At 40.1% G+C, this 11,816-nt stretch overlaps 1 protein-coding gene across 1 annotated transcript; it reads left to right on the top strand.

Annotated features, from left to right (window-relative positions):
- Positions 1 to 1,416: 1,416 nt before the first annotated feature.
- Positions 1,417 to 9,755, top strand: LOC310872241 (TNF receptor-associated factor 2-like; the record flags this gene model as incomplete). Its single annotated transcript, XM_083783997.1, has 10 exons — positions 1,417 to 1,607; positions 2,247 to 2,325; positions 2,701 to 2,799; positions 3,418 to 3,579; positions 3,824 to 3,898; positions 4,098 to 4,172; positions 4,440 to 4,958; positions 5,132 to 5,309; positions 5,971 to 6,119; positions 7,923 to 9,755. 10 exons carry the CDS (start codon positions 1,417 to 1,419, stop codon positions 8,139 to 8,141), a joined length of 1,746 nt encoding a protein of 581 aa, XP_083640123.1. The 3' UTR covers positions 8,142 to 9,755.
- Positions 9,756 to 11,816: the final 2,061 nt, after the last annotated feature.

Below are 11,816 nucleotides of genomic sequence, written 5' to 3' on the forward strand. Positions count from 1 at the left end.
AGGCTGCCTGCTTCCCGAAGCTTACTTACTAGTCTGCACTTTGGCGACCCCTGCTGGCAGCCTCAACGAAAAAGAGAAAAAAAAGATCTACAAATTAAATCGAGTCGCGATTCGACGCGTTGTTATAGCTTGTAGGTCAGTTCTTTTTGGCAGACGACATATTAAAGGCACAATCCGGAATTGTATTGAACAAATTATTGCGTTTTCATGTGCAGCAGCATAATCATATTGATATGGGGATGGAGGACCATGATGTAAACAAGTCTAGTGCTTTTCGGTTTGAAATGTACCCTACTAGCCTAGCCCAAACATTTAGATTCTCGTAGAGGGTTTTTTTCGATTCTGACGAATCTCTCTACGAGAGTCTAAAATATAACCCCGCCCCTAACGTCGAAAAGGAACGTTTGTGCCTCAAAATCACTCTTACCTTGTACAAATGCAAAATCTAAGCTGCTTTAAATGTTGCCCCACTTGTTTGTGATCTGTGCGCACCCATATTAAACACCGCACATGCTTATTTTTCAATAAAAAAGGTATTTTAATCCACTCTGTTTCGGAATCCTCCATTGTAAATGCGCAACAGAACATTGCCCACGCCCCTAGCGGCCAGGGTTCTCTTGCGCATCTACAATGGAGAGAAAACCAAGATGGCTGCCAGATTCCGAGACAGAGTGGATTAAAATACCTTTTTTATTGAAAAATAAGCATGTGCGGTATTTAATATGGGTGCGCACAGATCACAAACAAGTGGGGCAACATTTAAAGCAGCTTAGATTTTGCATTTGTACAAGGTAAGAGTGATTTTGAGGCACAAACGTTCCTTTTCGACGTTAGGGGCGGGGTTATCTTTTAGACTCTCGTGGAGAGATTCGTCAGAATCGAAAAAAACCTCTACGAGAATCTAAATGTTTGGGCTACTACTAGCCATACGTATGAGATGTTTCGGGGCTACCATTCTACATACTGTGAAATAAAAATGTCAATCAATCAATCAAGATATAAACACATAGATAATGTAATGTATTATATAGGCCTAGTATTTAGTCCTATTAAAAGAGTTATGGTAAATTTCTATTTTATTTATGTATTTATTTTTGGTGGGCCCTTTGTTTACGTTTGTATTGCTGATTGGGCTTTTAACCTAGAATTTACTCTCCAGACAGCCTCAACGATCATCAAATTCGCACAGCTGTCAGCAGTCAGTGTACAGCAATAGCACCAGCCTATGCTACGCTTTAAGTGAAATGTCTGATATTTGAATTGCAGTCCAAGTCAGACAAATGCTGTTGAATCATTGCAGCTAAATAAATGTTGCCAAACCGAATGAGCTGTGCTTGCTGTCTTGAACACACACCGCTGGGTACCCCGCTATCGTGCGCGGCGAATAATGGCTGCACAACAAGAGCCATCCGAATAATGGCTGCACAACAAGAGCCATCTCCACCATCTTCACTGGAGGGCAACAAACCCGGGTTCCCCAAGAACATTTTAGCCAACAACCTTGAAGACAAGCATTTGTGTAATTCGTGCCAGAAAATATTGAGGAGGCCATTGCAAGCCCAATGTGGTCACCGCTTCTGTTCATTCTGTTTCAACAAGATAGTGAGGTGAGTGTCATGGTTGCTATAGCTAGCAAGATGCAATGTGTCATCTCTTCTTTCATCACTTTCCCTTCTTGTGAACGACTAGTGGTATTCACTCCTGATGCTTCTAGCTGCAAACTAGTATTATGTGTGCCTGTCTCTCTGTGTGTGCGCCTGTCTGTCTGTCTGTCTGTTGCAGGCTTACTGTACCCAAAGTTAAATGCTATTCTAGTGAGGTGTCTTGTTGGATAATTATTAATTTAACAAGTGTGTGTGTGTGTGTGTGTGTGTGTGTGTGTGTGTGTGTGTGTGTGTATGGCAAACATTAATGTTCACCGTTAACTGCATTATCTGAAAGGAAGTTGATCATTATTAGTGCAAAACCATATTCACAGTAGTAGGCTAAATCTGTGTTTTTGTCAACCTGATATGGCCGGTTATATATTACAAACTTCACCTGCAAAGTGCAAATGTATTTTTATTTTGTACAAGAGGATTCTAGAACCTCCAAATGATGGTTACTTACTTGCTAAATCATCCTGTACAATAGAAAAATGTACCAGTTACCTGTCATGGCCAATATTTGCCAGTGTCTTCTCACTCTACTGACAGAATAGATGGCAGCTGACTATGATTATGATATAACATCTTTTTACCTTCAAGCTCTGGACCACAGAAGTGCAGTGCATGCATAAAGGAAGACTTGTTTGAGGAGCCCACATCCATTCTCAAGCAAGGTGGTGTAAGTGCATTGTTTGCTTCAGTTCAGATCAATGTTGTCTTTAAGCTCATGCAGTGTGGGTTGCAAGTGCAACAGTAGAGTGAGCTTAAATTCCAAACCTGTAAACATTGTGTGCAGTAATAGTAAACAAGTTCAAGGCTCCAAGCCACAGAGGCCAGACAAGTGATGTAACAAATATTTTCCTGTATCCCCATTGAATAACCATATACGATTGTAGAGAATAGCTAGGCAAAGACATAAGAGGTTGAAAAGGTCCTAAGTAAACGGATGCAGTTACAAGACGCACTGTTTGTAACATTAGCCTTCTGTGTGTAACCAAAGACACGAGCCAGACAGCCAGTGGCTTAAATGCAACCTTTTTTCCCCTCCATTCAGGCGTTCCCAGACAATGCATCCCGACGAGAAGTTGAAGCCTTGCCAGCTGTTTGTCCCAATGAAGGATGCACATGGACGGGCACCATCAAAGAATATGAGGTGTGCAATGCTAAATTACTTTGTAATACTAGTAAATATGCATAATCTATGAGCCCACATTGACGGGTAACAAGATGCCAGCCAACATGCCTTAGCACTATGTTAAAGGGATTGTGACATTAAAAAAAAAGGTTTTGGAATTGTTCTTGTTTTTTTTAGGTTTTCTAATCTCAATTGCACCCAAAAAACATTAACTTTTAACATTCAGTAGATTTTCTGTGATCTGGGGTTTTCTGGCTCAAACAGGTGCTCTGATTTGCCGGCAGTAAGTGACATCACTTACTGCAAATCCCATATATGTCAATGGGATTTGCCAGCAGATGTCACTGTTTCACTGTGTTGCCTGTTTTCATTGTAGCTCAAAAGGCCCAAAAAACCCCAAAGAAAACTTCAGACCACAGAAAATCCACTGAATGTTCAAAGTTCAGGTTTTTTGGGTGTAATTGAGGTCATAAAACCTAAAAGAAAAATAAAAATAAATGAAAATGAATGTCATAAAACCTTTAAGGCCTGTTAATGTTTCTTATTGTTTTGGCTGGTCAAGTCCAGCTTTATTTGACTGAAAGTCATTCAAATATACTTGCATAATAAAATGGTGAACATTTCAATCGCCCACAGGCCAACCATGAGGGCAACTGTGACTTCATGATCATTCTTTGTCCCTCCTGCAAAGAGCTGATGAGGGCCAATGAGCAGGAACGTCACAATGAGCGCGAATGTCCTGAGAGAACTCTCAACTGTAAATACTGCAAAGAGCCCTTCCATTTCAAAAACATCAAGGTCAGCAATCATCATCTCATTGCATTTGTATTAACATTTGAGAATAGAAGCATGTACTTTTAACGTACAAGTATTTGTCTGTTTTTGATATTGGTGCAGGACATGTGGACGACTAAATGATAATTATAACATAAGCAGTACAGTGGTCACAGTGGCAACATTTCACACAATGTTATCATTCACCTATTCAGCATGGCTTTGTGCTACTGTGTCTCAATTAGTTTCTTTCTTTCTTTCTTTCTAGGCTCATGATGAAATATGCCCCAAGTACCCAATGATTTGTGAAGGCTGTGCAAAGAAAAAAATACCCAGAGAAAAGGTATACACACAAGAAGAAAAGTGATCAAGTTGAAAGAAATTCTGTATGGTACTGTCATGGATTTACCTTGTTCATCACTCACTAACTTGAGATCAAATACTGTTAGTATTTGATTATGGCTCATTAGCTTTCTTCTTTTCTTTTTTTTTTCTTTTCTTTCCTTTCCTTTCTTTCTTTTTTTATTTTTTATTTTTTCCAGTATGTGGACCACATTAAGTTTTGCAGTAAATTTAAAGCCCCGTGCAGATTTCATGTCGTTGGCTGCGATATGTCTGTAAGTTGACTTCATTTTTCACCTGTGAAGTTTATTAACTAATTGGATAAAACCATCCTTTATGTTCTTAGTACTTTTTGCTTGTGTGTGTGTGGTTGTGTGTGTGTACTTTGTGTGCTCTTGTACATCTACTGTAATCTTGCGTGGGCCAAATATATTTGACCCATGGGATAATAGTGATGAGAGTTATTGCTATGAAGGGAAATCAGTGGCTGGGCCTTAAGTACAGTAATACAAACCTGTTTTTGTGTCCGTATCCATTCTTAGGTAGAAAAAGAGAAGATCCATGACCATGAGCGGGCGTGCTCTTATGAGCACCTGAACCTTCTCCTGCACTTCATAATGGGCATCAAGGTGAGCCTGGAGAGCCTGCAGCCTCAGAGCCTGGAGGTGGCCAGCCATAAGCTGCAGGAGCTCCATCAGTCCCTCAGGGACCTGGAACAGAAGCTGAGCCAGCTGGGCAGCAGTGGTACAGGCGGTGCTGTTGGGTGTAGCAGTGGCGGGGGAGCCCCCGTGCAGGGAGCATGTGCCCCTGCCCTCGCCACCACTTCATTCACCCCGTTGCCAAGCACGGTGGGAGCAGCCCTGGAGCTCCAGCTGCACAGTGAGAAGACCAAGGTGGCTGAGCTGAGCCGACGCTGCCAGGAGCTGGAGCTGAAGGTGAGCACGTTCGAGAACATTGTGTGTGTTCTGAACCGTGAGATGGAGCGCTCCTGCACCACCATGGAGGCCTACAATCGCCAGCATCGCCTGGATCAAGACAAGATCGAGATACTCAACAACAAGGTGAGTAGATTAGAGATTATTGTTAGGTAACGGGTACGGTCGCCCCGATTCCATCTCGCCCCCACTTTTTGCCTATTGTCAAAATGAGCAGGACACTGGACACCTACTCATTTTGAACTACTCAAGGCTTATCAGTTTAATTCCTACTGTATATGTTTCTGACTGTGCTATAGGTACGCCAGCTAGAGAGGACTGTGGGGCTGAGGGATCTGTCCATCGTGGAGATGGAGGGTAAGATGCGAGAGATGTCTGCGGCTACATTCGATGGCATCTTTGTCTGGAAGATCTCCGACTTCACCAAGAAGAGGCAGGACGCGGTGGCTGGGAGGGCCCCTGCCATGTTCTCACCTGGTAACGAATGCATATGAAATCTAATGTCAGAGTTAGGTGGAGTTAGTGTAAAATACTACTGCTTGTACTGACTAGTATTATTTTCTGCTCATTGATATCATGTAGTAGTGTGAAATACTTCAAATACATGTCTGATCTATTGTGATGTCTTTGCAAATCTAGTGACAGTAATCCACACACATTGGCTTGGTTAAAGGAGAATTCCATACTAAAAGGATTTCTTACCTGTAGTTGTTACGTCCCCACCAAAGAGGTCCAGGTGTTATTTTGTGCAAAAGCCCATTATTGGCTATTTCCCCTACCATAAGCCCTCAATGAATTGCATTGAATGGGGCTATGGGGTGTTGTGCTAATTCGCTTATTTCCATCGCTCAAAAAAATATTTTTTTTGTATATATTCTCTCTTCATAATGTAAATAGTATCCCAAGCGGCACACTTTACTACTTATTTCAATGGAAATAAGCGAATTAGCACAAAAACCCAACCCCCATTGAGGGCTTGTGGTAGGGGAAATAGCCAATAATGCAGTTTTGCACAAAATACACCTGGACCTCTATGGTGGGGAAGTAACAACTACACATAAAGGTCAGAAAGCCTTCTAGCATGGAATTCTCCTTTAAGTGATATGTCATTTAAATGCTGATATTCTTTATTTGACAGCCTTTTACACCAGCAAATACGGCTACAAAATGTGCTTGCGGATCTACCTGAACGGAGACGGGACGGGGCGTGGCACTCACCTATCTCTGTTCTTTGTGGTGATGAGAGGACATAGCGATGCGCTCCTCAAGTGGCCATTCAACCAGAAGGTAAAAATTATAATTATTATCATACCGGTAATTAAGTTATACTTGGTAAGAGCCAGGGATGGACAGATTAACACAAAAACTGCTCATGACGGAACGTTCCGGCAATTAAAATCCAACTGTTAACTGCTTCTGACGGAACGCTCTGTTGTATAAGCTTTATTATTGATATCAAACGGGATTGCTGTTTTCTTTTCTTTTTTTGCTTGGCCTTTCCTTCTTCAGCGATCGCGATGCGCACTGCTGTTCAGAGGTCTTTCCTGATTGTCCGGTGATCCCGATTGGAACATTGGCATTTTCTAGACTAGAGCAAGGATGGCCTCATTTTAGCTCGCTAGCATTGACGTTAAATATTTAGCATCTAAAATGGACTGGCAAAGCAGACGTGCGTCACACTAAAATCAAGTAGATCCGTGTCGGCAGTAAAGCGCTGGCACTTTAGTCGACCAGGGGGCAGAAATCAAACTCATGTGAAGTGAGGGGCACAGCAAGGGCAGTATTTATATCAGCCAGATGACATCTTACGTTGTCCTTTACTGCCCTAAACAAACATTAACTAATTTACCGCCGATATCGCCTTTTCATGCCTCTTGGTCCAAATGCCCTCCCCACCGAGTTCGCCTTTTGACGCCTATTTTAATAATTGATTATGGTTCACAACTGTGTTCTCTACGCGCTTGTAAGACTCAAAGAAAACTTTCAATGAAAATTCCGCTGGCTATGCTGTCTTTGGGAACACGGTTTTCAGAATTGTAATATATCTCTGATTATTCTTTTTCGTTAAAAACAAGCTTGATTTGAGCCTCATTTCTCTAAACGCTATGATCCCCGGTTACAAAATATATGTTTTGGGTGAATTAAATAACATTCACAGGACCTGTTACATAGCGATTAATCACTTCCAGACTCTCGGTTTCTGGCTGAAACAGCTTTCAAACTAAAGCTGTTAAAATGAATGGATGACGCTGCTGGAGTACACATTTCAGCCACCAGATGATGCTGTTATTTTTAATTAGACTCTAAACAAACATTAAAAGTCCATAAACTTGGCTGCCACATGACATAATTTCCGAAAGCCATGCATTGGAAGTCCCTCCGAAATTATGTCATGTGTGGTTATTCTGAATCATCTTGATGTCCAAGAGAGCTCTTAAATATACAGTATACTTAGTTTTCACGCATATTAAGTTACCTTAGCTTAGACTGTGTTGCAAGTACCTGTACCCTGTCTATTTAGAATTGTGCGTTTCTATCCATTATTCTTTTTACATTTATTATATCTTAGGTAGTTCTCCTTGACTGCTTGTAGTGTGAATATACATTTGAATAAAGCCTTAATCACCATCATAGCTCTGTAACTTTTACATCCTACTTGACAGAGCTATTAGAGCATGCCTGCGCACTCAGGGGAGAAATATAATTTTGACCTTCAGGCAGTACCACTTGTCAACCAGTAGTGGTCAATGGGTGAATGGGTGAATATAATGCACAATCTATGTAAAGCGTAAGGTATGGTATGTAAGGTGCTATATAAATGCACCATTTACCATTTACCACAGTCTGTCACCCATGTACAGTACAGTATGACAGGCAGTCAAGTCAAATTGCAAATCACATTTTAGTTTTAAGCATACAATATAAGAAAGTAGATGCCATTTTCATTTGTAAGATTACATAATAAAGTGTTACAATTACTATAGTCTGCAACCACACTAATAATTAATAAAACGAGGAAGCAGGGAAATGAAATGATCTATTACCTATCAGATGGAATGTAAAGTCTAGATATTATAATTTGATGCCCAGGTCACCCTCATGCTGCTGGACCAGAACAACCGGGAACACATCATCGATGCGTTCAGGCCAGACATCTCCTCTTCATCCTTTCAGAGGCCCGTCAGTGATATGAACATCGCTAGCGGCTGCCCACTCTTCTGTCCTCTATCCAAACTGGACTCTAAAAACTCCTACATCCGCGATGACACCATCTTCATCAAGGCAATTGTAGACCTCACCGGGCTATAGACTGACCACAAAGGGTGGCACCTATAACCCTGACCACGGTTGCTACTACTAACCTGTTTGATGACAGGCTTTGTTTTTGTGTCAATAATAGTAATTGGCATAGCTGTTTTGGTTCTGCCTAGCTCTTTCGGGTTTGAGGTTGCCAGACAGACATTTCCCCCCCACCACCAGTGGTAGGTGGATGAAAAAAAAATACTTTTTATTTTTACACTAACCTTGCTTACCACAGTGTCCAGAATGGACACAATCACCTGTCACAGCCAGAGTTTAACAGCATGTAGCTAATGACTGTCTGGTGTTAATTTCTCACGATGCTACACCCAGTCTAAAGTGTAGCATTTAGACTGACATACAGAAAGCATTCCCAAGACATAGAATATCACAAAGTGTTATGAGAGGTATTTACAAAATTCTGATTTAAAGAACTAGATTGTTTTCCAGTGCTCATGCCTCATGCTCAACTTGTGCCATGGGCCACTGACACTGTAGCTATATCTAGATGTAATAGTCTACTTATATTACTAATGCTAACAAAGCGATAGATAAGGCTGTGCTAGATGCTTGAATTCTTGTCAGTATGCCGTGCTTGACATTTGATTAAACATCAATTACTTTTTGCAATAATGGCAGTGTGACACATCTAGCCTTCAGACTAAACCAGTGCACTTGGCACATGCAGTTTGCAGTAAAGTAGGAATATTGAAGTTGTGTGCTGTTTTCCTGAAAATCCAGGGCTCCAAGCTCAAGTCCTCTGTTGGTAATTGTTTGTAGTGGTGGACATTGCTTGAATTCCATTAATTCAGATTACAGTATTTAAGTTGTGAATGTTGTCGAGCATGTGTGAGTGTGTGTACCATTGTGTTACTTCGCTCTTAGTTGCAGTGTTTTTGCATGTTGGATCTGTGGAAGATACACCGTAGCTCAAGCAACAGCTTCTATCTAGGTTGTTGCCCTAAAGAAATGGCAGTGGCGATAGTGCTGATATAACCATATGGAAATGTAATGACCTATTTGTCAACAAAACATTTGTGCATACATGTTCAAATATCCTCTAACAAGACACAACCTCTAATAATGGCATGGTTTCCCTGTGAAACTGAAAGAAAGTTTGCTAAATTAGCAGATGTGGCTAACTGGCTTGAATCCTCCTACATATAATAGCCTACATCTAAAAATTTCATGTAGCCGACATTACTTACCTTGCTTCATTCTTTTACATTGTGCTATAGTGATTTTGCATCTAACGAACAATGCCTACACATCATCACCAATTATGTGCTAATGTGAGCTTTGTGTGCCAATGTTGATAATGTGGCCTACGGAGCTTGGCAGCGTCAGCTGAGCTGTGTGGTTCGCTATATGCAAGTGCAGCTGAGCTGAGCTGTGATTGGCATAAGCATCAGCCGAGTGCTAAAGTTGCTGAACTGTGATTATTGTGGCGGTGTCAGCTGAGCTGTCTGGTGCACTGTATGCACATGCCAGCATGAGCTGCACTAATTTGTCTACTTTTGTGGGGATAGAAATAGATACAGATAAATCTGTTCTAGACAGTTGGCTCCTTCGGTGCTACACCATACAAATACATTAGCAAGAACCGCATTTTTACATTGGAAGAATTGTGGCATATACATATATGATATTATCATCTATATTCGTTTATTTGACCAAAACGTACTGTTAAAGTTGATTGTTTAAATAAATCTCTAAATATATTTTGTATGTATATATATATATATATATATATATATATATATATATACAGTATATATATATATATAAATACTATACTATACTATATATACTATATATATATGACACTGAGAGTCAGAGTTTATGGCCCAGGACGAGAGTCTAGTTGAGGTATTAAAAGGGTAATGGTCAATGTTATTCACAGCTTGGAGCTGACTTATTTTTAAATAGAAAATGAAGTGCCTGTATTAGTTATGTTTCAATTATATTACATTAACTCATTTAACTGTGGGTGTGCTTTCCAGTGAATATGATGGATCCAAATGTGAAACGTTTAAATATTATTGTGTTTTGTACCTTTGCTAGTCCCCCTGTGTGGACTAATTGAGGTGTTGAAATCGCCAGTGATGTAAAATAGTATGTTTTCACTGCCACTTTATATTGGGATAGTCAACCGATGAATGTTATACAATATTGCCCTATTTCAATTTAAATTTGATGTGGTCAAAGCTACCCAACTATTGGCTTTACATCAACATCCAAGCAAAACCAGCATGCTTTTTAAACTATTGTCAACCGATATTGAAACATCTCTGTGCATGAGATGTTTCAATGGGAACAAAATCAATATAAGCCAGCCCTGGTTTATATTGTAAAGCAGCATTTTAGTTTTGTATTATTTCCTTATCAATATATACTTTATATATGAATGTATAACTGTGGTGTATATAACTTTGTTTCGGTGTAAAGCTTAAGCTTTGGTGTGCTCAAGTTTTGATGAGGTGCGTTTGCCACAGGAGGGTTAATTAAACATATCTGATATACATTTTAATGTACTTTAAAGCATTGTTAGACTATATGTTGAGCCGGTTTAAAAGTATGCTTGGTTTTAGTTTGGAAAGATTCACTGAAGCAGTCTTTTCAGGGTACACAACCTGACCTCAATTGGTTGTAGTTAATGTGCCTCAGCTTGGCCATTTCTGTTGAAATGATTTGTTACATACTTTTCTACATTTTGTTTTGTACATAAATATATTTCCTTTATTTTATTTTCCTGTCTTCAAAATATATTGTTGTCACTGTTGCACATTATGCAGATCACATTTTGCATGAACAACTAAAAGAGCTGCTAATCTTGCTTGGCCTGTGTGCTGGTTGTCACTTGGACATGTGACATGGATGTAAAAGGGGAAAAAGAAAAACAAAAGTTGGGGTGTGTGTGTGTGGGGTGGGGGGGGTCTTGCAACGTATGGAAGTGGTTTGGGAATTTCAATGCCCTCCATGATTCTGCTTTGTCTTAAACAAATACTGTATGTGAAATGAGAGTGATAACTGAAAATTAAAAAGAGAAAAGGTCTTTTCTTTTCATTTTCCTCTGCTCACCATTATAGGTCAGCTTTGCAGCCTTGTTTGACAGGGCCTCCAGAAACCTGCCATTGATGAGATATCTCATAGGGGTTTATATTGATTAAGATTACGTTATATCGTGCTCGTATGCAACGTATGAATTCCTCGTGGTTGCTAGGCGATCGGTAAAACGGAAATGAAAAGGTTTTTCCAAATGCATTTATCTTGGATTCCTTTCCCAGATTGTTTTTAAATCAAAACAAGCTTTATTCACGGCCCATAACTAAAGAACCGATAATCATTGCTTCCCACTGAGATATTGACCATTAGAATGCTTTATACTGCCTTACTGATGTGCCAACATATAAGCCAAATAACTCGTGATTTAAATGCATAACATACTTCTCCAACAGGTCCTTTCACTAACTTAAGGTTTTCATTTGTTTTGTTGTTCTCAAAAGTCCATGGGGAGATTTATGAAGAGCTTGCATCTATTTAAACGTCATCAAACAAATCTGTCTGCAATGTTGTTTTCAGTTTGCTGCATTATGTGGATTGTAAAATAGTGAAAACTTTGTACCCCAGGCTATTACTTCCACATGTCTATGCAACACAGTGGACTATTTTGGGGGTCCAAGC

This window comes from Protomyctophum parallelum, assembly GCF_964188405.1.
Source record: "Protomyctophum parallelum genome assembly, chromosome: 15".
NCBI classification, from domain to species: Eukaryota; Metazoa; Chordata; class Actinopteri; order Myctophiformes; family Myctophidae; genus Protomyctophum; species Protomyctophum parallelum.